Source organism: Lagenorhynchus albirostris, chromosome 7, assembly GCF_949774975.1.
Source record: "Lagenorhynchus albirostris chromosome 7, mLagAlb1.1, whole genome shotgun sequence".
NCBI lineage: Eukaryota > Metazoa > Chordata > Mammalia > Artiodactyla > Delphinidae > Lagenorhynchus > Lagenorhynchus albirostris.
The window spans coordinates 20,512,884-20,539,102 of record NC_083101.1 but is presented as its reverse complement, the minus strand read 5'-3'; the positions used below and the strand labels follow the sequence as shown (position 1 = coordinate 20,539,102).

The window sequence follows — 26,219 nt, the reverse complement described above, 5'->3', positions numbered from 1 at the left end:
CAGCTCGGCCGTAGTGGATTATTTTCCTTCTCTGAATTCCCCACGCGTGTTCGTGTTTAGGCTATTTCTTCTGCCTGATGCCGCCTGCCCTCCTCTGCTGTTCCTGACACATATAGCCCTCAGCCTTCAAGCCTCCCCTGAGACACCTTTCTCAGACGTGCATCCGAAGTCACCGCTTCCCCCTCTGTATTCCACAGTACTTTGTTCATCTTTAGCACAGTGAGTTAGGCAGATGTGTCTCACCTGCAAGACCGTGAGCTCCTTGGGAGCCAGTGGAGGTCAAAGTTTATTTCTTGCTGATTCTATCACTGCCTGGTCCTTGGTAGGTGCTCAGGAGATGTTGTAGAATTGGATTGGGCCATGCAGTTCAAGCCTCTCACGTTTTGGAATCTAGACGAGGAAACTGAGGCTCAAAAAGGGGAAGTGACCTGGCCAGGTTCATGGGACAAGGTAGTGGCAGAGCCAGGACTAGAACTCGGGTCTCCTGCCTTTCTTAGCTCAGAGCTTTTTCCATTGCACCTCGGCTTTGTAAGACCAGAGCCTGGATCCCCACTTGATCTTAAGCAATCTAATCTGGCCAGACTCACTTCAGGGTTATAGATGCCACCATATCCACACTGACTTCTGGGCATCCTCAGAGGGAAGGAGACCCTTCTGAGACCCAGAACTGCTCCTATGGTTCTCTTCCCTGGGTTTGTGGAGCTCCCTTCTCACTGAGCTCCTTGCCTTCAGAGAAAACCAGAGTAGGATTCTGAAGATCTTGGTTCAAATACTGATTTTGCTTGTAATTCACTGAGTGACTTTGGGCAAATTACTTCACTTCTCTGATCATTTGTTTCTTTACCAAGAAAAATGAGGGAGTTGAATTTAGGTGATCTCCAGGAGTCATCCTCAAAGCCTCAGGACTCTAATAACAGGTTAAAAGAAAAAAGAAATCAGACATTTTGGTCTTCACATTGAAACAAGAGTGTATGTGTGTGAATATATGCAAATGTTGTACGTGGTTAATATTCATCATGTACTTGAGACAAATAAGTATAAGTATGAACCTTATACAGGAAGGGGTCCTCATCACAGGCACTCAGACTGTAAGCACAGCCCTGCTCCCTCCCACCCAAATGTGCCTCCTTCAGGCTCCCCCCCCAGGGAAAGTGGCAAGGAGCTTTCAAACCTAGAATCTTCCCCTGGCCCTTCTTTTTTCCTGCTCCCTGGACTCTTGTTTTAACTTCACATATACAGGTGTACACATAGGTTTTTTAATCGGACTCCTGGTCTATGGCATAAAGCTAACTTTCAGTGGAAGTAGTGAGAATCTGTGTGCAGTGCCTTTAGTTTCCAGTGTGGTCAGAAGTCTCCTTCAGACTCTTCCCCAGAAGTTGCCACAGACTTTTTCATTGCCTTTAATGTATATCTTCTTTTGCTCAAACACTACTCAGGGTAAATTTTCTAAAACAGTGTCTTTTAAACGTTAGTCGTTTTCCATTTTGGTTAAATTCTATCACAATATAGGTTTCTGCTGTTTCTCCTCGTGGGAGAAAATTAAGTGTTCAGTAGGCTAGCCTAGGAAGCTGACCACCATTTATAACACAATTTTCAATGGGAAAATGCATTCTGAGACCCATCGTCAACTCTCAGATGATTTGGGAATACAGCTCAACACACACCACAAAGCAGAGAATATAATATTTGTTTCATGAGTGACTAGAATTTTGATAGAACCACAGAATCTTTGAGTGTGGAACTGAAAAGCCTCCTCCCTCCCTCACCAGGATCAATCGATTAACAAGCTGATTTGTAGAAACCAAGACCAAGAGAGGGGCAAGAACTTGGCCAGGGGCACATAGTTGGTGCCAGGACCTACCGCTCAGCGCTCCCCTTCAGCGGCCTTTGAAGAGTCTGCCAGGTTGGGGACGGGGCGGGGCACAGACTGTCCTAGAGACGCTTGTCATCTCACTCGGCTGTGTTGTCATTAGGAAAAGTAAGTCATCACTTTGGGCTGTCTAATGGAAATAGTGAGAAATAGCCCTGCTAATGGTGTGGGGAGAGGTTGTCTAGTGGGCTGACTTGTCTATAAATTCCCCACGCGTTCTTGCTGGAGCAGAATGAATGGGGCTGCTGTGTTTTACCTGGAGCTCTGAGCAGGGCAGGGCTGGCGGAGACGCTCCCGGTTCTAAAAATAGTAGTGGGATTGGAGCTGAGGGGAAGAGGAAGGGGCTCCTTCGGGAGCTGGGTGGGACGCCTCACCCCCTTCCTCTTCCTGCCGGGCCCTCTGTGAGGAAGCGCCGTGGATTCAGAGAATTTAGATCTGGGAGGGTCCTGGAGCCACCAGCGTCACGGCCCCTCCTCACACAGCAGAGGAGACCCTGGAGGCCCGCAGTAGGGAAAGGACTGGCCAGCCGTCCCCAGCCCAGGGGGAAGGTCCCAGATGGCAGGCTGTTTTCCTCCTGCTTTTAGCAAGGCGGCAGCAGGCCGGGCGAGGTTTTCTCTCCCTGCCACTGGGAGCGCACAGGGCCTGGGAACTCCTGGGGCCGGATGTGGTTAGGCTTCCTGAATGTCGCCCAGCAGGCGAGGAGTCCCTGGCTAGTCTGCCCTGAGCCCTGACCTCAGCCAACTGGCCTGCCAGCGCCACGCCTTCCCCTTGCCGTTGTCCCCACCCTTGCTGATTTGTCCTTCTGTCGCCCCCTAGACTGTGTGCAGGGAGGGAGGACCAGGGCCCGCATAGAACCAGCCTGCAGGACAGAGGGCCTAGTGGCTTGGGACCTTTCTCTGCCCATCCCCAGGAACAAGCAGGGGCAGCTAAGGTAGAGGCAGGGGCCTGATTCAGAGGTAGGCAGGCCAGGGGTCAAATCCCAGCTCTGCTTCTCACTAGCTGTGGGATTACTGGCACGTTGCCTAGCCTCTGTCAAATGAGACAAGGACATCTCTCTCACAGGGTTCTCCTCAGGAGTAAGGGGAATGGTCTGTGCAAAGTGCCTGGTATGTAGTAGGTACAGACAGCCCTCCGTATCTGCGGGTTCCGCTTCCACAGATTTAACCAACCGCAGATAGGAAAAAAAACCCAAAAACATTCCAGAAAGTTCCAAAAAGCAAAACTTGAATTTGCTGAGCTGGTGACTATTTACATAGTATTTCCGTCGTACAACTATTTACATGGCATTTACATTGTATTAGTATTATAGGTAATCTAGAGATGATTTAAAGTATATGGGAGGGATGTGTGTAGGTTCTATGCAAACACTATGCCAGTTCATATAAGCGACTTGAGCATCCCTGGATTTTGGTATCTGCTGGAGGTCCTGGAACCACCCACCTCCCACCACACAGGATACCAAGGGACGACTGTGCTTAGTGGCAGCTGTTATTGCTAGATCAAGCGTGAACATGTGCTTGACTCTGCAGCCCCCTTCCTTGGCCCTCCACCCATGAGGGCATGGCAGGTGTGGGGTTTTTTGTTTTTTGAATGCAGTTGACTTTTGTTGTATTGTTACAAAAATAATTCATGTTTATTATGAAGAAAACATTTAGTACAGTTGAAACAGGAGAAGGAAATGTTCACCCTTCATCCCAACACCCAGAGATAACCACTGTTAACATTTTGGGGTGTATCCTGTCAGGCATTTGTTTATACACACATATACATTTGTGTGTATAAACAAATTGCAAATTGGGGGTTCCCATGCACACAGTTTTCTGAGTTGCTTTTTTCCATTTAACAATGTAGTGTATCCACGTTTCCATGTCAATAAATGTGCTTCTACAACATCATTTTTAGTGCCTATAGAGTATTTCATTGTGTAGATGGAACAGGTTTTATTTTTAAAAATCTCCAGTAGGTCAACATTTAGGTTGTTGCCAATATTTCATTGTTACAAAAACCTGAGATAAAAATCTTTATAGCTATATCCCCAGCATCCAGTGTACATCTTTGACCCACCACAAATACTTGTTGATAAATGAACGTTTTGTTGGAATAAATTCTTGCTACTAGAATTTCCAGATGAAAGGGTATATATTTGTAAAAAAGGCTCTTGATACCTATTGCCAAATTACTCTCCAGAATGATTGTACCAATTTATAATCCCAGTTAAGATTGACCAACTCATCCTGCTTTGCCCCAGACTCTCCCTTTTTAACATGAAAAATCTTGCTTCCTGGGAAACCCCTCAGTCCCAAGCAAATTGATACAGTCTGGGTAAGAGACCATTTCCCCACACACTCACCAACACTGTGCATTGTTACATTTTTTAGTAGGTTCATTTCTTTGAGTACTAGAGATGTTGGATGTTTACATGCCTTTCAGTTATTTACGTTACCTCTTCTGTGATTAGCTTGTTCAGATCTTTTGCCCATTTTTCTGTTGGGCTGTTTATAGTTTATTAATTCACAAGAGCTCTTTATAAAATAAGGATATTTGTATATTAACCTTTTATTTTTTTAAACTATAGATGTTTCTGATTTATAGGTGGTCATATCTGTAAATTGCTTTGGTGGCAGCTTTATTGAAGTATTATTCACAAATCATACAATTTATCCGTTTAAAGTGTACAACTCAATGGTTTTTTAGTATATTTACGGACTCGTGCAACCATCACCACAGTCAATTTTAGAACATTTTCATTATTTCCGAAAGAAACCATACCCTTTAGCTATCACCCACCCATTCCATCTCCTCCAGACCTACACAACCACTAATCCACTTTCTGTCTCTATAGATTTGTTCTAGACATTTCCTATAAATGGAATCATGTAATATTAAGTCTTTTGTGACTGGCTTCCTTCATTTAGCATGAGGTTTTCAAGGTTTATCCATGTTGCAGCATGTATCAGGACCTTATTCCTCTTATGGTGGAATAATATTCCATTGTATGGCTGTACCACATTTTATTTATTCAGTCATCTGTGGATGAATCTTTGGGTTGTTTCCACCTTTGGACTATTATGAATAATGCTGCCATAAATGTTTGTGTACAAGTTTTTGTGTGGACGTATGTTTTCATTTCTTTTGAGTATATACATAGGAGTAGAATTCCTGGATCAAATGGTAACTCTTTTTAACTTGCTGAGGAGCTGCTAGAATCTTTTCCAAAGTAGCTTCATGATTTTACCTTCCCACCATCAGCGTACAAGTATTCCGATTTCTCCACATTCTCTCTAACACTTGTTATTTTCCTGTTTTTTTAAAATCATAGCCATCCTAGTGGTTGTGAAATAGCATCTCATGGTGGTTTTGAATTGTGTTTTTCTGATGACTAATATCATATTTATAAATTTAAAAAAATATTATTTTGCCTTTAGTGTTGTGGTATCCACCCCAGGGTTATACAATATTCACTTCCCCCCACACCTTGAACTTTATGGTTTTATTTTTCAACTTTTAACATTTAGTCTATCTGGAATTTACTTTGGTATATGGTATGAGCAAAAATGCTTTTCGTTCTTTCCAAACAGTTATTTGCTCCAGTGCTTTCACATTATGTTAGGATAAGTATCCTCTCATTACTCTTTTTAAAAAAGAATCCTTTTCTCACATATTTCTTCTTTTATTTTTTTTAACATCTTTATTGGAATATAATTGCTTTACGTTGGGGTGTTAGTTTCTGCTTTATAACAAAGTGAATCAGTTATACGTCTACGTATGTCCCCATATCTCTTCCTTCTTGCATCTCCCTCCCTCCCACCCTCCCTATCCCACCCTTCTAGGTGGTCACAAAGCACCGAGCTCATCTCCCTGTGCTATGCAGCTGCTTCCCACTAGCTATCTATTTTACATCTGGTAGTGTATATATGTCCATGCCTCTCGCTTTGTCACAGCTTACCCTTCCCCCTCCCCATATCCTCAGGTCCATTCTCTAGTAGGTCTGTGTCTTTATTCCTGTCTTACCCCTAGGTTCTTCATGACATTTTTTTTTAATTCCATATATATGTGTTAGTATACGGTATTTGTCTTTCTCTTTCTGACTTACTTCACTCTGTATGACAGACTCTAGGTCTATCCACCTCATTACAAATAGCTCAATTTTGTTTCCTTTTATGGCTGAGTAATATTCCATTGTATACATGTGCCACATCTCCAGTCTATTGTAAATAGAGCTGCAATGAACATTTTGGTACATGACTCTTTCTGAATTATGGTTTTCTCAGGGTACATGCCCAGTAGTGGGATTGCTGGGTCATATGGTAGTTCTATTAGTAGTTTTTTAAGGAACCTCCATACTGTTCTCCGTAGTGGCTGTATCAATTTACATTCCCACCAGCATTGCAAGAGGGTTCCCTTTTCTCCACACCCTCTCCAGCATTTATTGTTTGTAGATTTTTTGATGATGGCCATTCTGACTGGTGTGAGATGATATCTCATTGTAGTTTTGATTTGCATTTCTCTAATGATTAATGAATATTTGTTCTTTTAAATGCAATTCAATATAATTTTATTAAGTCCCCACCTCCTCCCTGCCTCTCCCCACCAGATCTCATTGAGATTTGCATTGTAATTACATTTAAAAATATACATCAAAAAGGGGAGTTTTGAAGTCTATACAACACTGTCTTCCCATCCAGCAATAGAATTATGTCTCTTCATTTATGCAAATCTTCTTTTAAGATTTCCGAAGTAAAGTTTTGAAAAAAAAAATTTCCATACTGGTCTTGTACATTTGTTGTTAAACTTATTTGAGGAAATTGAAAATTTTTATTTATATTACAAATGGGAATATTTATTTATTTGCATTACATATATTCCTTGATATACTTGTACAAAATTTGTACAAATATATCCTAAACATTGCTGAGCTGAATAAAATAAAGAAAATCTCCCATTCTCCAAGCCCTTTCCCCATTGATAGCCACTGCTGTAAGTTTGGTGTGTTCCTCCAAGTATTTTTTCCATACACATAAACTTAGTATATCATATAAACCTTTCACATCAGTCTTAAAGTTCTCCCTCTTTCTTTTTATTAAAAAATTTTTTAATTAATTTTTATTGGAGTATAGTTGATTTACAATGCTGTGTTAGTTTCTGCTGTACAGCAAAGTGAATCAGTTATACATATACATCTATCCCCACTTTTTTAGATTTCCTTTCCATTTAGGTCACCACAGAGCACTGAGTAGAGTTCCCTGAGCTATGCAGTAGGTTCTCATTAGTTATCTATTTTATACATAGTAGTGTATATATGTCAATCCCAGTCTCCCAGTTCATCCCACCCCCAACTCCCTTGGTATCCATAAGTTTTCTACATCTGTGTCTCTATTTCTGCTTTGCAAATAAGTTCATCTGTACCATTTTTCTAGGTTCCACATATAAGCAATAGTATATGTGACATTTGTCTTCCTCTTTCTGACTTACTTCACCCTGTATGACAGTCTCTAGATCTATCCATATCTCTGCAAATGGCACTATTTCGTTCCTTTTTATGGCTGAGTAATATTCCATTGTATATATGTAGCACATCTTCTTTATCCATTCCTCTGTTGATGGACATTTAGGTTGCTTCCATGTCCTGGCTATTGTAAATAGTGCTGCAATGAACATTGGGGTGTATGTATCTTTTTGAATTATGTTTTTCTCTGGGTATATGACCAGGAGTGGGATTGCTGGGTCATATGGTAGTTGTATTTTTAGTGTTTTGAGGAACGTCTATACTGTTCTCCATAGTGGCTGTATATAATTATTTGATTATTAGTGAGGTTGGGCTTCTTTTTACATTTATTAGTCATTTATATTTCTTCTTCGGCTCATCAGTTCATATCATTTGCCCAGTTTTCTACTGGGGCATTTGTTTTATTTGTAATATTAGAATATTAACCATTTGCTTATTATGTAGGTTACAAATATTTTTTCCAGTTTATCATTTATCTTTTAACTTTATTTATAGTATCTTTTATCATTGAGAAGTTAACATTTTTTAATAATCAAATATTTTTGTAGTCAAGTCTGTTTTTTGAGGGTAGGGGGCTATACTTTCTGAGGCCTTTTCCTCTCCAAAATTATAACGAATATTCTTCTGTATACTTTTCCAGTACTTTTAACCTTTTATGTTTTACATTCATATTTATTTATGTATTTTTTTGTGGTATGCGGGCCTCTCACTGTTGTGGCTTCTCCTGTTGTGGAGCACAGGCTCCAGAAGCGCAGGCTCAGCAGCCTTGGCTCACGGGCCCAGCCGTTCCGCAGCATGTGGGATCTTCCCGGACTGGGGCACGAACCCATATCCCCTGCATCGGCAGGCGGACTCTCAACCACTGCGCCACCAGGGAAGCCCTACATTCATATTTTTAATTCATCTGCACTTAATCTAGTGACAGGTGTCAGATGGAACTTTCACTAATTTTTTCCCCAAGTGGTTGACCAATTTTTCCAAACCTATTTTTTTTTAAATGAAAGCTTCTTTCTTCTTTCTTTCTTTCTTCCTTCCTTCCTTCCTTCGTTCCTTCCTTCCTTCGTTCCTTCCTTCCTTCCTTCCTTTCTCTCTTTCTTTCTTTGTTGGGTCTTCGTTTCTGTGCGAGGACTTTCTCTAGTTGCAGCAAGTGGGGGCCACTCTTCATCGCAATGCGTGGGCCTCTCACTGTCGCAGCCTCTCGTTGCGGAGCACAACCTCCAGATGCGCAGGCTCAGTAGTTGTGGTGCACGGGCCTAGTTGCTCCGCGGCATGTGGGATCTTCCCAGACCAGGGCTCGAACCCGTGTCGCCTGCATTGGCAGGCAGATTCTTAACCACTGCACCACCAGGGACGCCCCAAACCTATTTTTTTGAGTTATCCTTCCTTTACTCATTTATCATAGACCAAATTTCCACACATTGGTGGGTTGATTTTTGAATTCGCTTGTTTCCCTCATTTATTCGTCTATTTCTACATCATACTGAGACTTAATCACTGTAGCTTCATAATATGTTTTAGTAGTAGTAAATAGCCCAAGGCTAACTTCTCATTATTCTTCTGTAAAATTTCCTCTGAAGTTACACACCCTAATTCTAGTCTGCTGGTGATTTTACCCATATCTCTTTAACCAACGTATTTCAATATCAAGAATGACACCCCCAAAACCTACAAACAATAAATGCTGGAGAGGGTGTGGAGAAAAGGGAACCCTCTTGCACTGTTGGTGGGAATGTAAACTGATACAGCCACTACAGAGAATAGTATGGAGGTTCCTTAAAAAACTAAAAATAGAACTACCATACGACCCAGGAATCCCACTATTGGGCATATATCCTGAGAAAACCGTAATTAAAAGAGACATGTACCACAGTGTTCATTGCAGCTCTATTTACAATAGCCAGGACATGGAAGCAACCTAAGTGTCCATCAACAGATGAATGGATAAAGAAGATGTGGCACATATATACAATGGAATATTACTCAGCCATAAAAAGAAACGAAACCGAGTTATTTGTAGTGAGGTGGATGGACCTAGAGTCAGTCATACAGAGTGAAGTAAGTCAGAAAGAGAAAAACAAATACCGTATGCTAACACATATATATGGAATCTAAATAAAATAAAATAAAATAAAATGGTTCTGAAGAACCTAGGGGGCAAGACAGGAATAAAGACACAGACTTAGAGAATGGACTTGAGGACACGGGGAGGGGGAAGGGTAAGCTGGGACGAAGTGAGAGAGTGGCATGGACATACATACACTACCAGATGTAAAATAGCTAGCTAGTGGGAAGCAGCTGCATAGCACAGGGAGATGAGCTCGGTGCTTTGTGACCGCCTGGAGGGGTGGAATAGGGAGGGTGGGAGGGAGATGCAAGAAGGAGGAGATATGGGGATATATGTTTATGTATAGCTGATTTACTTTGTTATAAAGCAGAAATAACACACCATTGTAAAGCAATTATACTCCAATAAAGATGTTAAAAAAAAAAAAAAGAATGACACCAGATCTATAATAGCGTGTCCTCATGTCCTACAACCCATAATAAGCTGGCCCATACTTCTCTTTGCTCTTCTCCATGACTCCTAGCTATTGCTGAAATCATCTGAAATTTTATTTCTGATTGTTATTATTCTTAAACATTAGTTCTATTGCATTTTGAGAATCATTTACTTAAAATTGCATTTAACATCAATTATGTCATCCGTAGTTAAGTGTATAAATGTTTCTGGCTTCATTGCTTGCCAGTGTCTTGTATCCCACAGCATCTTTTTCTTGACTTCTAGATTTTGATTCATTTTGGTTTGGAGAGCTTTCTTGAGTAAATTTTTCAGAAAGGATCTGTGGGTGGCATACTTTCTTAGTCTTTGTAAGTCTGAAAATATTTGCCCTCATGTTTGAGTCATCTTTTGCCTGAGTAGTGAATTCTAGGTTAATAGTCCTCCCCCAGAAACCTGAGAGAAAGGCTCTATTGTCCCAGCATTTGGTGTTGTAAGAAGTGCAGTACTCACTTGATTCGCTAAAGTTTCTTTATGGAAGCAAGCAGGATTTCTCTTTCTAGTCTTTGGAATTTAGAAATTTCCCCAGATTATTTCTAGTTGTTTGCTCTCTTTTGGTAATTTTTCCTGGTACTAACTAGGTAAGCCTTTTTGGTCTGAAGACCCGAGTCTTCCCTTAGTTCAAGGAAATTTTTTACTGATTTTTGGAATAATTTATTTTCTATGTTTTAAAATTTCCTCTTTTTGGATTTCCTACTACAAATAATAATAATAATACCACCTAATATTTATCAAATGTACTTTCCTTCTGCTGTAATATGCAATCTGCTTAACACTGTTGTTATTATTCCCATTTTATAGGTGAAGAAACAAAGGAACAGAGAGGTTAAATAGACTGTACAAGGTCTCACAGCTAGGAGGTATAGTCCATGATCCAAACCCAGGCATCTGGCTTCAGAACCTGTGTTCTTAGCTACTGAGCTATACTCCCTGCCTGTCAGAACCAACCTCCAGACTTGACCCTGACCCTGACCTCAATACCCTTCAGTGCAAATTTGAGTGTTGACAGCTAGGGACTCTATAAGCAGTAGGAGAAAACATAGGGATGCTAGAATGAAGGAGCTGAAAGAGATTGAGAAACTGAGGACCAGAGAGGAGCAGAGATCATCAGAGGTTCTCCAGTGAATTCGGAATTGGGAATTTTCCCCTCCCCCCTTTTCCCTCTGTGCAGCCGTGCTCTTCAGGCCTCATCTCTGTCCCTGGTACTACTGCATGGTCTCCTGGTGGATCTCCTGGTTTCTACTCCTGTTCCATTAGTCACCCCTCTAAACAGCAGCCAAGATGATTCTTCCTATAAAGCAGACCCGGTCACCTTCTCACTGCTGAATATTTGTTGAATGACTGCATGAATGAAAAAATAATTCCAGAGTACCTATTGTATGTCAGACACTGTGCTAAACATTGGTGATTCAGGACATATTAGGCAAGAATCTTCCAGTTGCAAGTGACAAGAATCCAACTCAAATTAGCTTCAGCCAAGAAATGGAATTTATTGGATTTAAGAGGGTAGCCTTCAGGCATAGCTGGATTCAAGACCTTGAGCAATGTCACCAAGAACTGGCTTCACCCGCTCTATCTCTTGGCTCTACCTGCTTATGTGTTGGCTCACTCCCTTAGTGATGGAAGATAGTTGCCAGAAATACCAGGATGAAGGCCTTACAGTTTGACTCCCTCAATCATTTCAGCAATAATCCTGGGTCTGAGTCTTATTGGTTCAAGCTGGACCATGTGCCTATCCCAGTCACTGAAGACAATAGGATGGGATAAAGTGATTGGCTGTGGCCTGGGTCACATGGCCATCCCTGGAGTGGGAGATGGGTCAGTTCCACGTGAATCACCTGGTTTGAGAGTGGGGGAAGGACGGGTGGTTCCTCAGATGGCAAAGAAGCACAGATAGAAGCTGGCCAGGCAAATGTCCTCTACTTTGTGGTTCATCAACCAACATAGTTCTCATCTCCATAGGGCTAATTACTAGTCTAGTGTGGTAGAGGACAATTGGAGGAAAGACACACCCCAACCAAGTATGAACAATATATAATGAAAAGATGACATTTGTGACAGAAGGCCCGGTGAGGGCACCTACTGGGAGGATCTGGTCAGGGATGTGAGTCAAGGGGCAGGAGCTGGGATGTAGGAAGGATCACTCTAGGTGAGGACCTTAAGGCAGACCAGTGTGCGTGGGGGCATGAGGGAGGGGAAAAGGAAGCACGAGGTCAGCTGGAGGAGTGTTCAGGGTCCGAGAGGCTGTGTAAGGAGTCTGAACTTTATCCTGGGGCGCTGGGAGCTCTGTGTTTGATGTGTGTCATAGAAAGCTCACAGCCTTGTTGATGAGAATGGCGTAGAGGATGGCAAGGCGAGAGGCAGGGAGCAGTTAGGAGGCTGTTGCCCTCACCCTGGGAAGAGGTGCTGGTGCCTTGGACTAGGGTGCAGGGAGCAGGGATCGGGAGGTGAGATCCGCATGATGTGGAGGATGTGGGATCTGCAAGATCTGGTGAGTAGGTGGGTGGGGGGAGAGTTTGTAGTAGGGATGACGCCCATGAGTCTGGTTCAGGCAAACAGGTGATTGGTGGTGCCGTTCTCTGAGCTGGCAGCAGTGGAGAGGGAAACATTTGGGTGACAGGATCATGAGTCCCGCTGTAGGTGTGAGTGCTATGTTAGAGGCCTAGTTAGTGAGTTCTTGTGGAAACAAGGACATTTTTGACCAGGGCTTCTTAAATCACCTGCGGTGAAGAGCCTTATACTTTTGTTAAAACACACACTGTATATGGTATCTCATGCTGGTTTGACAGCACCCGAACTAGCCTTATAAGTATTCAATCAGACCCGTCCATTGTCTTGCACTTGGATGTCATGGCAATGTCAAATTGCTACAGAAGTTTCCAAACACTCTTGATTTTGCTGCTTATCTTGTTGTAAACCAGTAACAAGCAGTTCATGGACCAGTGCATCCTGCAGACCACATGCTGGGTGGCACTGATCTCGTCCAACCCTAGCACCCATTTTAGAGATAGGGAAATTAAGGCCCAAGGAAGGGACTGGCCTTGCCCCAGGTCCTGCAGAAAACAGCAGCAAAGCCAGCATTTCAGTCCAGTCTTTCATCTGCTGACCCTCTGTTTTGGTGACCCGGCCTTAGGCCCAACAGTCCAAGCAAGGGGTGAACTCGGGGGAGTCCGGGGGTGAACTGCATTTAGCGGCCAAGGTCACAGGGCTGACCTCCACATCTGTGCCGAACACTTCTCAGGAACTCCAGTAGTCAAGACGGCCTGACCCTGGAGCTGGCACAAGCACATTGGGTCGAGGATTGCTCCCAAGAGCCTGAAATCCCAGGCCAGTGAGTGGCTGGTTGGACTGGGGCCAGGAAAGGAGATGGTCGTGGCTCTTGGCCATCCTGTGCCACTGCAGCGCCCAAGGTCAGGATGATGCTTGGTGGCTGTGATGCGTGCCCCAGGCCAGCGACGGTTCTCAGGACCAGCTCTCCGGGGGGACTTTTGTCTGCTGGCTTTTGCTGCACGTGGGCTTCCCCTGGCTGTCGTTGGGAGATGCAGTTCCCATGAGCAGATTGGGGATTGCCCTTGCTGCCTGAAGTTGCTGAGGAAGAGACACATGTGAAGGGCGGAGACATTTGGGGAACATGAATTAGGGCAGGGAATACAGCTTAAGAGCATACACCTTGGTGCCATGCTGCCTATCTTGCCATTGCCTTTGCCATGCAACCTTTCTGAACCTTAGTTTTCCCATCTGTAGGATGGGGATGATGATAGTAGCCTGTTGCTCAATAAATGTTAGTGATTATCAGCTATTAGTAGAACTGGGCACCATGTTAGGCTCTCATCTATTAGACCCTCAACAGATATTTTCACATTTAACATTACTCTTTTTTCTTTTTTTAAATACATTTATTTATTTATGGCTGCGTTGGGTCTTCATTGCTGCACGTGGGCTTCCTCTAGTTGCAGTGAGCAGGGTCTACTCTTTGTTGTGGTGCATGGGCTTCTCATTGCAGTGGCTTCTCTTGTTGTGGAGCACAGGCTGTAGGTGTGCGGGCTTCCATAGTTGTGGCTCGTGGCCTCTAGAGTGCAGGCTCAGTAGTTGTGGTGCACGGACTTAGTTGCTCCTCAGCATGTGGATCTTCCCGGACCAGGGCTCAAACCCGTGTCCCCTGCATTGGCAGGTGGATTCTTAACCACTGCGCCACCAGGAAAGTCCTAACATTACTCTTTTCACCAACCCACTCAAGGTCAATTCTGTCCTTTGACAGATGATAGCAGCAACAATGACAACACAGCAACAGGCCCTCCATATGCACTATCTCATTTAGTCTTCCGCAGGGCCCATTGAGGCAGATGGTAATAGCCCCATTTTACAGATGTGGAAACCGAGACTCAGAGACATTAAAGCGACTTGCCGAAGATGACTCACACTCAGATTCTTTTAGGCTGCAAAGTCTGTGCTCTTTCTAAATACCACTGACAGAACCTAATCCTTTAGTGAGAGGACCTTGTGGGGCCTGGGACTGACTCTTGAAGGGGAGGAGTGAAACTGGGGCGCTACTGGACACCCATCTCTGGCCTCATTTTAGGGATGGAAGACTGAGACCAGTAAGGGGGAAGGGACCTGCCCTGGGTTCTGCAGACTACAGGCCAAAACTCTCCCTGGGTTTGAACCTGAGGATGGATGCCTGCTCTGTGCTACTCACCTGCACTCCACTTGCAGCACGTGCCCCCAGGAAGAGCCAGGAGCATGCCCTTAGCAAGCGGTGGGAGACTGTGTCCCTTGCCCTGCTGTTAGGGTCATAGAGGCCAGAACATGGCAGGACAGTTCCTGATTAAGCATCAGCACCAGGGTCAGCTGTGCCCACCCTCCAAGTCAGATCCCAGGAGCAGGCTGCTTCCCTGCCTGTGTCCATAGTTCCGAGTACAGGCTCCAGCACATAATAGGGATTCAGTAGTTATTGAAATAACCAATAAATGTTTCTTGGCCCACTCTTCTGTGGGGATGGCATTTCTGCATGGAGACTATAGACCCCAAAACCAAGGCTGTAAGACCCAATGAGTCTTAGGCCCAGAACTTCCTAAGTGGGTTAGCAGATTCAAAGCTTGGGCTGGAGGGGCATATGCAGATACTTCCACAGTTCCCCTGGGCCGCCCAGGGCCTTTGCCCTCTTCTGCAACAGGGTGGGGCAGGGGCAGGTCGGGGCCAGTGTGTCCCGGCCCTGGCTTTCATTACCCCCATCACCCAAGCACAGGCCTGGCCCTTTCATTGTCCAAGGCAGTGAAAGCCTGAGCAGCTGCTGGTGGGGGCTGGGGGTGGTCTTAGCCTGTCATAAGCTCTGGAATTCCTGGGACCACATCTCCCTGGCTTTGTGCCCAGTTTCTGCCATAGTGGCGTAACTCTCCTCCCCACCCTGGAATAAAATCCCAGTGGACTTTGGAGCAGAAGCCAGCACAGGGAAGCTCATTAAATAGCTTTTGGCAGGTACCCTTCTTTTTTTTTGAGGAGGGTATTGCCAAGGTTCAGTCTCCCCCAGGTGGAGTCTGCGCGGGGAAGGAAGTTGGGGGGGTTTCCATCTGTGCAGGGTTCATGATGGGGTCTTGCGAACACAATTCCGAGCGGACCAGGCTTAACACAGTGGAGGCAGTGAGGGAAGACAGATGGAGCCTTGCTGCGGCGCAGCTGCAGGGAACGGCCTTTCCGGGGTGTCTGGGCTGTATCTTGCTGCTGCTGCGTCTCCCTGGAGCCTTGGGCTCTGCCTGGGGGTGCTGCTTCTCTTAAAATGGGAAGTGCACATACACTGGCTCCCTGCTAACCCTCCCTGGTCCTAGCTCTGGAAGCTGCTGCCAGCTTGCCTGAACAGTGAGACGTTTGCCTGCATGGCTGGGCTGTATAGCCAACTGGCTTCTCAGTATGTAGCTGGAGGGCTCTGTTCCATGGCCGCCCTGTGCAGTGGGGCAGGGCACAGCGGATAGTGGATTGGGTTTGATCTGTAGCTGTGCACTTACTGGTGACCTTGAGCAGGTTTCATTATCTCTCCGCCTCTGTTTAACTATCTGTAAAATGGGGACAGTAGACATCATATCTGATAGGGTTATGAAGATTTCATGAGTCAGTAATTGGGAAGTGCTCTGAACAGTGCTGACACGTACCGTCAAATAAGTGTTTGTTAAATAAAATATGGAGATCAATAAATGGGGCCCAGGCTCTGAGGGCCCAGGTGCTGATCCTGTGGCCTGTGGGCCACCTGGATCTCGCTGTTCCCTAGATCCCAAGTCCTCCTGTACTGAATAGCACCATCATTTACATAGGTCTGAGAAGCATTGGGGTGCAACAGAAGGAGCACTGGACTGGCAGTTAGCAAGCTCTGGTCCCAGCCCTGCCTCTCAGTTGCTCTGTTTCCTTGGGAAAGTCACTAACCCTCTCTGGGCCTCAGTTTCTCTGGCTGTAAATAGGGAATATTTATAGAGTGAAAGATCTCCAAGGACCCTTTTGGCTTAGATAGCCTGACTGACAGTGACTCTCCCGTCCTGCCCCAGGCTGTACACTGGGAGGGTCCACATGCTTTGTTGATTTGTGTCTGGAGCTATGGAGAGGCAGTGGGCAGTGGCCGCCTGGGCTCCCCAGGCACTAGATGCTCTCCTAGCCTGGCCTGGCCTGCTTCTGGGCCTCAGGACACTGAAGTGCTGTGCCCTTTCCTCACTGTCCTTGTGGTCCAGAGTACTGATGAATGCATTCTGGGTCTGTTCTGGACTCAGTGCCCGGGGTTGGCAGGGCTGCTGTGGCACAGTGTCTAATGATGGGCTGGCTAGTCTGACTGTGAGCCTGATGTCTGTCTCCATCACTAAGCTGCCGGCTTGGCGAGTGCAGGGCCCCTTTCTGCCTGTTCTCCACCGCATCCCCAGGGCCCAGCACAGAACCTGGCACGTAGTTGGTGCTCCGAAACTGTTTGTTGATTGAGAGGTGAAGACTCAGCTGAACTCATAGACTTCTCTCATCTCAAGGAACCTTATATTCAGGCTCTCCACCCTAAGGAATCTTATCCTAAGCACCAGAAATTCCGCCCTGGGAACCATCAGCCTCCCATTGGAACTAGCCGTCTCCTGAGACTCTCACCTCCTTAGTTTCCCAGGACAAGAATGGGCCCTGTTTCCCAGGAACCTGCAGGATGAGAGCCGTCCAATCTGGAGGGTTCTTGGGCCCTGCAAGGACTGCCTTGGCTCTGCCCCCAGGGACAAGGCAAAGTGTTGATTGGAGTGGGAAGTGCCCAGCTCAGATGAGGGCTGTTCCAAGTTGACCCTAATAAAGGATGTTTTCTTATGTCAGCATGCGTGAACATGCTGGTATGTGTGAGAGAGACAGGAATAGAGAGTCAGAGACAGGGTCAAGGAGGCAGGCAGAGATAGACATTCAGAGACTTTGAGACTAGTGCAGGGAGACTAAGAGGCAGAGGAACAGCACTTCAGCCTAGGGTGGCCGAGGCAGGGTGAGGTGGGAAAGGAGGATAGGGGCTCCTCCTGCCCCATTTTTTTCTGGGCTGACATCCAGTTTGCCTGCCACTTGGGTGGTAAGCATGTTCAGGTTGGAACTGGCTATGGGACAGACACCCCTGACCTGAGCCCCAGGCGCAGCCCAGGGTGTGTTTGTTGAAATCAGACAACCAACTGCAGCAGCCGTAGCCTCAGCATCAAACAGCTTTGCGCTGGCAGGACAGCTTCCTGTGGGGCTGCACGGTGGTTTCGAGTGGGCGCCCTGGAGCTGGACCTACCGGTCTTCAGATCCTACTGGTCTTCAAACAGCAAGCTGTGGGCAGCTTCCACTACCATTCCCTACGCTGGATTCTTCATCTGCAGATAGCGTAATACCAGTACTTGCCTCACAAGGTGCCGATGAGGATTAAATGAATTAACGAAGGCCGAACTCTCAAAATGGTGCCTGGCCCGGGATCGCTGAATCCTCTGTTAACCCCTCAGGTGGGTAGGTCAAGGGTTGTCAGCCCCATTTTACAGATGAGGAAATCCAGGCTCAGAGATGGGCAGGGACTTGCTCAGCGCACCCAGTCAACCAGGGCTGGAGCTGGGACCTGAGCTGGGGACCCTTGCCTCCCAGTCCAGTGCTCTTCCTCTGCCCCCCGCGGTCCCTCTGTTAGGGACCTCTCCTTCACTTGTGATCCTGACTCTTGGGCTGTTGTAACATGCTTCTCGCAGCCACCGTCCCGGGGGGAGGAAGCCCCAAGCTCTCTGTCCATCTCTGCTTGCCCGGATTTGGCACACAGAAGTGCTAAACAAAAACATGTGTGTTGGGCTGCGCTGATGGTGCTGCTGGGAGATGACTGAAGCAGCCGCTCCCCCGGCCCCCGGGGGCGGTGGCATTCTTGGAGTCAGTGCCGGTCGGTTGCAGGACCCTGGGTTAAATTGCAGCCACCCACTGGGACGAGAGCAATGTGGGGGTGGGAGGGCGCCGGGAGGTTTCCATGATTGGCTCCGTCCTGGTCCTGCCGGAGAGCCGGAGCTGCGGCCAGTGGGGTCGCGCTGCCCCAGCTGGGGGAGCCCTTGGGATGTGTGTGGGGAACAGCCGGCTGGGAATCCCAGTGCCAGGGAATGCTGCTGTGAGCCATAGATGCCTCTCCCTCCAGAGCGGCACTCCGGGGGGGCCAGCCCCGGGCCTGGGGACTGATGGCAGGGGAGCCAGGGCTGGTGCGTGTGAGCCTGTAACCCAGGAGCCGTCCGGGCCCCTCGCAGGCTGAAGGACGGGGTGGCCGAGGACTCTTCCTCGAGACATCCCGGGCTCCTTTTCAGATGAAAGTGTCTTGGGAAATTACAGAGTTTTCTATTTGATGGAAGAAAGAAGTCCAACCTCTCTCCAGAGTGGCAGCAGCGGGCTGGACAGGGTGTGTGTTTTGGAAGCGCGCTGGAGGAAGAGGAAGAGGAGGCGGGACGAGTGATGCAAGGGTTTGAAAAAGCCACCTAGATGTGGGAGGGGAACCTGGTCATTTGGTTCGGCTTTTCCCGGCAGGTATCGCGCCCCTGGGGACCTTGGGTAAGTCCATGAATAGCCCTGCTGACACAAAGGAGCTCTGTCTGCGGAAGGCAGCCGCTTGACGCGCCACCAGGAGCTGCCACAGCTGCCCGCCCGTCCGCCCGCCCGCCGGCGGGCGGGCGGAGCTGGGCGGAGACCCGCGCGGGCGGGCGGGCTGGCAGCAGCGGCATCCAGGAGTCCCCGGGTCCCTGCTGGAGTGTGCTGGGTAGGTGCCTCGGTGCCAGGGTGTGTGTATGGCGGGCGGGGGGCTCTTGTCCAGGGCACCCCGTGCCCCTGTTTCTATTGTTTCTTCCCCAGGGCAGCCATTGGTAGGCATGTTGCAACCAAACCATGTGTGTTCTGCTCTGAGATAGCTCTGTGTGTGTGTGTGTGTGTGTGTGTGTGCGCGCGCGCTTGTCTGTCTGTCCGTCTGTCTGTCTCGGGTGGGTGGGAGGGAGCCTGCAGGGCTAGGGGCGTGCTTCCGCTGTGTGCTGCTCCCACTTCGAGGCTGGTCAGCTGGCTTTTCTTTCTGAGGGAAATGAATGTTTGGTGAGCAGAAGTCCGGCCACTGCATAGGGAGGGAACGCTCAGCCAGCGCTGCTGGCGATCTTGTCAGGGATGCTGACCACACACGAGGCACCAGGATGGCTGTTCTTGCCTAGTTCCGTGAGGGGAAGGAGGTGGTCTCAGGGGCTGGACTGGGGGTGGGGTCGCATCTGATCCTTGCGGCTTCGGCTGTTATGTTCACTGGAAGTACAAGCAGAGATGCTCTGCCTCCTGAGCCTCTTGGGAAAGGTCTTGCACCTGCCCCTTTGGCTCCTGCTGAGACCCGTAAGTAAGGAAGGGGATAATTGTTAGGGACCTGCTCACCCCACAGAGCAAGCCGCTGTAAGCAGACAGAGGCCAATTCTTTTATCAACTTGGAGGCCTCACATCTCTATGCTTGTCCTGGGGTGTCCAAGAAGAACCCTCGTGCCCTGGGACCTCAGGGCTGAGGAAAGCCCAGGTCCAGAGAGGGGAGGGGCTGTGCCCAAGTTCACACAGCAGGTCTCTGGCCAGGACCAGGATGGAGGACGTCTGTCTCCTGGAACAGTGAGGACAGGATATGTGGGTGCCGTTACCCTGTGCTCAGCTCTGAATGTGGCGTTCCTGGCTTGAGATGCCTAGCTAAGTACAGGGCCACTGGGCCTCTCACCAAAAACTTGCAGCATCTTGCTGCCCTCAGGCCTCACGGCTGGGGGCTATCTGGCTCCCCTCTCGAGGTGGCTGGAGTGGGTATATCTCCTGGAAGGAAGGAGCTGCACTGTCTGACCCGCCAGGGCCCGCGACATCCCAGCCAGGGCACTGCGGCCATAGTCAAAGTTTCCACCAGGGCCGCTTGAGTCCTCCACGCCCAGCCAAGGGGCACCTCCCCTCTTCGCCAGCCCTAGCACGTGGCAAGGCTTAGCCCAGGGCGGGCCCTTCAGGGAGCGAAGTTCCACAGCAGGGCCTGCTCCAGGCCCGGGCTGGCATCTGCTGCAGCAGGGGGATGGTGAAGATGGGGGCAGCTGAGGTGAGTGACCCCCTGTTGGGGAGTCTCTTTGAACCAGAGATCGTCGATGGGGCTTCTGATTATAAGTATCTGGTATCAGTGAAACCACCCCAGCCCCTAGCCTTCTTGCCTTTGCACGTGCTGTTCCCGCTGCCTGGAAAGCCCATCTCTTCTCTTCTCTCCAGGTCTTAATCCTACCCAGACTTCCATGACTAGAGCAAATACTGCAGTTGGAATCTGTCTGTCCCTTGGTGGTGGTACCCACTGTGGTTGCTTCATGTCTTATTCATGTAGGATTTGAGCCTTACTCATCCCTTGGTCCCAAGGGCCCAGCCTGGGACCTGGGGCATGATAGGAAAGGGCTCAGATGGGTTTCCTTGAGGACAAGCTCTGACGTCCAAGTCAGCTCTTTCTACCCATCTCCTAGCTCTGCCTGGCAGACAGTGGGCACTACCAGCTTGAGGCCTGGCGAGGAGTCCCTCTGGAAGGGTCCTAGTTTCTGCATGGCAGGGTTGCTTCTACAGAGCCACGGGTTGGGGGATGGGATTTTTGATAGGAGACAAGGCAGGGAGAACCTTGGCTTCAGCCTGGCGGAGGCCACAGGGAAAGCTGGGCTGGGATCGTGCTGGGCTGGGTGGTGTGGTGTCCATCCCATGGCCTGGGCCACAGAGGGTGGGAGGGGCAGCCCCAGCTAGTTTGAATGCAGTGCTCCTGGTCCTTTGCACAGACTGCAGCAGCTTGGAGCTCAGATTGGGCCCTGTTGGGATGGTGCCAACCAGGGTGGTGGATTGGAGGGTTGGGGGAGCGTGCGGTTCTCAGCCAGTGGTCTGCCTGGCTCCCCCAGAAGAGGCGCAGCTGAGGAGGGAATGCCCACGCCCCGCTGGGTTCCTAGGGGCGCTGAGAGCCTCTTTCTGTTCAGTCTCCCAAGGCCCTAGAATAGCTGAGTCTGTTTGCCTTCTGGACAGATACGGGACTGAGGCAGGAAAGGAAGGATTTGCCTGAGGTTATATGCGACTCAGCAGCACGGCAGGGACAAGAACCCAGGTCTCCGGGTCCCCCCCGCCAGGTTTCTCTCCGTCACACCAGCTGGATGACTCAGAGTACTTGGCTTTCACCTTGATGCTCCCTTTTTGGGGACTCCCTTAGTGACACATTCCTTTCCAGGACTGTTGCATTTACTAGCTAGAGCCCGGCTCTCCTCTGAAAAAGCAGCGTGTGCAGGTAAAGAAAGCCCTGGCCTGGCCAACAGGCTGGAGACTGAGGCACAGGCTGGTCCCTGCTCACTGGATGATCTCAGGCAAATCTGCTTTTTTTCTCTGGCTCAGTTTCCCCTTTGGAGCAACCAGGGACTGGACCAGGTATTGCCTGGCCCCTTCCAGGCATCCAGAGAATCTTCCATTCTCTGCAGATGCTCTCCTCTTCCTGGGTTCCGAGAGTCATTGGTCAAGGCCAGGGTCCGGCTTCCCAGGGAAGTGGCCCCCTACCTGTTCCTCAGGCCCTTCTGGTCAGAAGCCTTCTCTTGCAAGCTGGAGCCTGGGCCGAGGCTGGGAGGTTTGTTGTTGTTTGTGGAGCCAGGCCGTTTCCAAGATGTCATTGCTCAGGGAAAACCGTCATTCCTCCGAGGGATAAAGAGGCTGCTTACGGCTCAGCCTGGAGAGGCTAGAGCCACTCACGGCAGGCCAGCCAGGCTCGGCCCCCGGGAGTCGCCACCTTTGCCTGAACAACCAGCTGGTGGGGGCAGGATTGGGAAAGGGGTGCTGGGGCCACAAGCCGCTTGAGAAATTGGAGCTTCCAGGCACGGAGGAGAGGAGAAGGGGTCCCAGGAGACCCTCTTCCTCTGGCAGTGGGCCGAGGTCATCACTCCAGATGTGTGGAGAGTTGCCAGGTGTGCCCTCTGCTCCAGATGGCCTTGGGCTTCTCCCCTCTCCCTCTGCCACGGGCTGGCCTGCCCGCACCTGGCACTGGGGCTCAGGCTGCTGCCGGAAAACTGTCAGCGGCTCCCAACTTAGAAAGGTGGGGAGTGCAGGAAGTTATTTGGAACTGGGCGCGCTCTCCCCTACGTAGCCAGGGCTCTCTGTGGCGTCCTTGGTTATCTCTTGGTGCGGTTAACCTCGGGCTGATAGCAGAACTCACACACTCGGGGCAGGGTGGCAGGGGGTGGGAGGCATGGGGAAAGGCAGAGGAAGAGCTGGGCAGAGCCTCTGGGAGCCAAATGGCTGGCCACAACCTTGAAAAAAGGCTGGAGGCAGCCACGGGGAGAACACTGGAATGGAAGGTGGCGTGCCTGTCCCACTCCTCTAGTCAAGGGTTGTAACTGTGTCCGCGCAGAGCTCCAAAACCTTCACTGCTCACACCTCGATTAATGAAGTTCCCAGTTGATTCAAACAGCGGCTCTGTAATTGCTTTCTCTGCCTGTCTCCCTCTCTTCCCTCCACATGTGTCTAACACCCACTATGTACGGTGCACTGGCCAGGTACTGGAGGTATAGGTCCAATCTTTAATCTAGTGCCAGGGATGGGCGTGTAATGGATGGTAACAAGACAGCTTTGACAGGGAGACTCGTGGAGAGGGAACCCTGGGGAAGCTTCCAACCCAGCCCGGGAGACCCTGCAGGAGGTGAGACTGAATCCAGATGCACAGATGCTTGTCCATCGAAGGAGGAGGTCTCCATCCCAGTCTGCCCACCCCACTAGGGTGTAGACATGATTCCTGCCTGACCATAGAGATTGCCTATGTGTGTCCATCCACATGCTGCGACTTATCGCAGTGGTGGCCGAATAATGTTGTATGCAGGTGCATGGGCTCTGGACTTGAGGGCAGGCTCTCCCTCTCTACAGTTGGGCGCCCTTGGGTAAGACACAGAAACTCTCGGTGCCTGCATTTCCTCAAGCAGGGGCCCAACCTCACTGGGGTGATGAGATGAGGTGTGTACGCAGAGGGCTGCGTGCGTGCTGACACTGAGGCATGGGGGCAGCGGGGCTACCCCTGGCACCTTCCCTTACTGGTGGCTGTCATTGAATGGGATGATGTGGGTGAAGTGAGGTGTTCGGCATGGAGTCTGACACTGAGCGGGCATTTGCTGAATGGGAGGGGGCACAGCAGCTTTGGGGCTGGGAGGGAAGAATCAGCTGGAATGTGCTATCAGGCCCTAGGATGAGGGCTTTTATTTGCTTTTGAAATAAACTTTTATATTGAAATGTAAAAGACAGCAAGGGTAGAAGTATGTAGCCAATGAATTTTCACAAAGTGAATAAACTCTCCAGGTCAAGAAACAGAACATTCTAGTACCCTGGGAACCTACCCCGCCCCTGGCCGCGCCCCACCCCTCAGTCACTGCCACCTCAAAGGGTAACCCTTTTCTTGCCTTCTCTCACTGAGTAGTGCTGCCTGTTTTTGAATTTTGTATTCGTGGAATCATTGAGTATGTATTCTTCTATGTTGACTTCTTTGGATCAGCATTTTGATGGTGAATCCTTCAGTATTATTGTACTCAGTTTTATTCCGTTCACCCCCACTGTGTGTGGTATTTCACTGTGTGAATATAGGTGCCCCAATTTATCCATCCTATCATTGATGGACATTTGGGTTGTTGCCAGTTGGAGGTTATCATGAATAGTACTACTATGAATATTCTCATACATGTCTTTTGATGCACTGTAATATACTTTTCTGTTGGGTAAATACCTAAGGTTTACAATTGCTCAGTCATAAAGTTGTATATAATTAGCTTTAGTAGATTCCACTGTATAATTTTCTTTTTTTTAACATCTTTATTGGAGTATAATTGCTTTACAGTGGTGTGTTAGTTTCTGTTTCATAACAGTGAATCAGTTATGCAAACCCACATGTCCCCATCTCTCTTTCCTCTTGCATCTCCCTCCCTCCCACCCTGCCTATCCCTCTAGGTGGTCACAAAGCACCGAGCTGATCTCCCTGTGCTATGCGGCTGCTTCCCACTAGCTATCTATTTTACATTTGGTAGTGTATATATGTCCATGCCACTGTCTCACTTTGTCCCAGCTTACCCTTCCCCCTCCCCATATTCTCAAGTCCATTCTCTAGTAGGTCTGCATCTTTATTCCCGTCTTGCCCCTAGGTTCTTCTGATCTTTTTTTTTTTTTTAGATTCCATATATATGTATGTATGCATACGGTATTTGTTTTTCTCTTTCTGACTTACTTCACTCTGTATGACAGTCTCTAGGTCCATCCATCTCACTACAAATAACTCAGTTTCGTTCCTTTTTATGACTGAGGAATATTCCATTGTATATATGTGCCACATCTTTATCCATTCATCTGTTGATGGACACTTAGGTTGCTTCCATGTCCTGGCTATTGTAAATACAGCTGCAATGAACATTGTGGTACATGACTCCTTTTGAATTATGGTTTTCTCTGGGTATATGCCCAGTAGTGGGATTGCTGGGTCATATGGTAGTTCTATTTTTAGTTTTTTAAGGAACCTCCACACTGTTCTCCATAGTGGCTGTATCAGTTTACATTCCCACCCACAGTGCAAGAGGGTTCCCTTTTCTCCACACCCTCTCCAGCATTTATTGTTTGTAGATTTTTTTGATGATGGCCATTCTGACTGGTGTGAGGTGATACCTCATTGTAGTTTTGATTTGCATTTCTCTAATGATTAGTGATGTTGAGCATCCTTTCATGTGTTTGTTGGCATTCTGTATATCTTCTTTGGAGAAATGTCTATTTAGGTCTTCTGCCCATTTTTGGATTGGGTTGTTTGATATTGAGCTGCATGAGTTGCTTGTATGTTTTGGAGATTAATCCTTTGTCGGTTGCTTCATTTGCAAATATTTTCTCCCATTCTGAGACCACTGTATGATTTTCTCAAGCGTGACACCAATACACCCTTTTCAGGCAGCATAGGAGAGCACCTGTTGCTTCACGTCCTCACCAACAGAATTGGCATTAGCTATTGTGATATCTGATTGTGGGTTTAATTTGCATTTCCTTGGTGACTAATGAGGTTTAGCACCTTTTCGTATGTTGATTGGCCGTTTGGATCGTCTCTTTGTGAAGTGCCTCTTCAAGTCTTTTCTCCAGTTTTCTATTGGATCCTCTTATTGATTTGAGGGAGCTTAAAAAATATTCTGGATATGTGTTCATTGTTGGATATGCACATTGCAAATATCTCCTCCCACTCAGTGGCTTGCCTTTTCACTCTTTTCTGAAGAATAGAAGTTCTTCATTTTAACGCAGCCAACTTGTCACTCTTTGTCTCTGGAGAATGCTCATTGAATCCTGTTTCTTTGCCTATTACAAGGTTGTAGATATTCTGTTGTGTTGTCTTCTGGATGTTTTATTGTTTTATGTTTCATATTTAGCTCTGAAATCCACCTGAATAGATTCTTACGTAGGATGGACGTAGAGGTCAAGACTCATTTCCTCTGGGTGGATATCCAATTTATTCAAAAGATCATCCTTTCTCACTGTCGCCCTATCACCTTTGTCAGAAATCAAGGGGCAATAGGGTGAGCTGAGTTTTGAAGGATGTGTAGGAGTTCACCAGGTGGACAGAGGAGGGGAGAGGGTTCTGGGAGGAAGGGCAGTTAGCACAGATTTAGAGGTGCCTGAGAGGAGTGTGCTTGGGGAACTACCAACAGTTCAGCCTGGCTGGAGGGAAGAGGGGAGAAGTGGTGTGGTGGAGAGGCCGGTTGGCAGGGACAGGACACACAGGGGAAGGAGCTGGGACACCAGAGGGTTGCGGTGGATTTAAGCTG

The 26,219-nt window shown here is 48.1% G+C and overlaps 1 protein-coding gene across 8 annotated transcripts in view; it reads left to right on the top strand.

The window, feature by feature from the left end:
• LOC132523416 (regulator of G-protein signaling 3-like) overlaps positions 1-26,219 on the top strand; it is a 162,185-nt gene that overhangs the window by 108,076 nt on the left and 27,890 nt on the right. The window contains exon 1 of one of the 8 annotated variants that reach the window (XM_060154551.1): positions 18,856-18,963. The exons of 6 other annotated variants lie outside the window; for them this stretch is intronic. In XM_060154551.1, the coding sequence (XP_060010534.1) occupies positions 18,895-18,963 (69 nt within the window). In that variant the 5' untranslated portion in view covers positions 18,856-18,894. Of the gene's footprint in view, positions 1-18,855; positions 18,964-19,038; positions 19,169-26,219 lie in introns of those variants that run through there. One more of the 8 variants, XM_060154552.1, reaches the window with a different exon arrangement.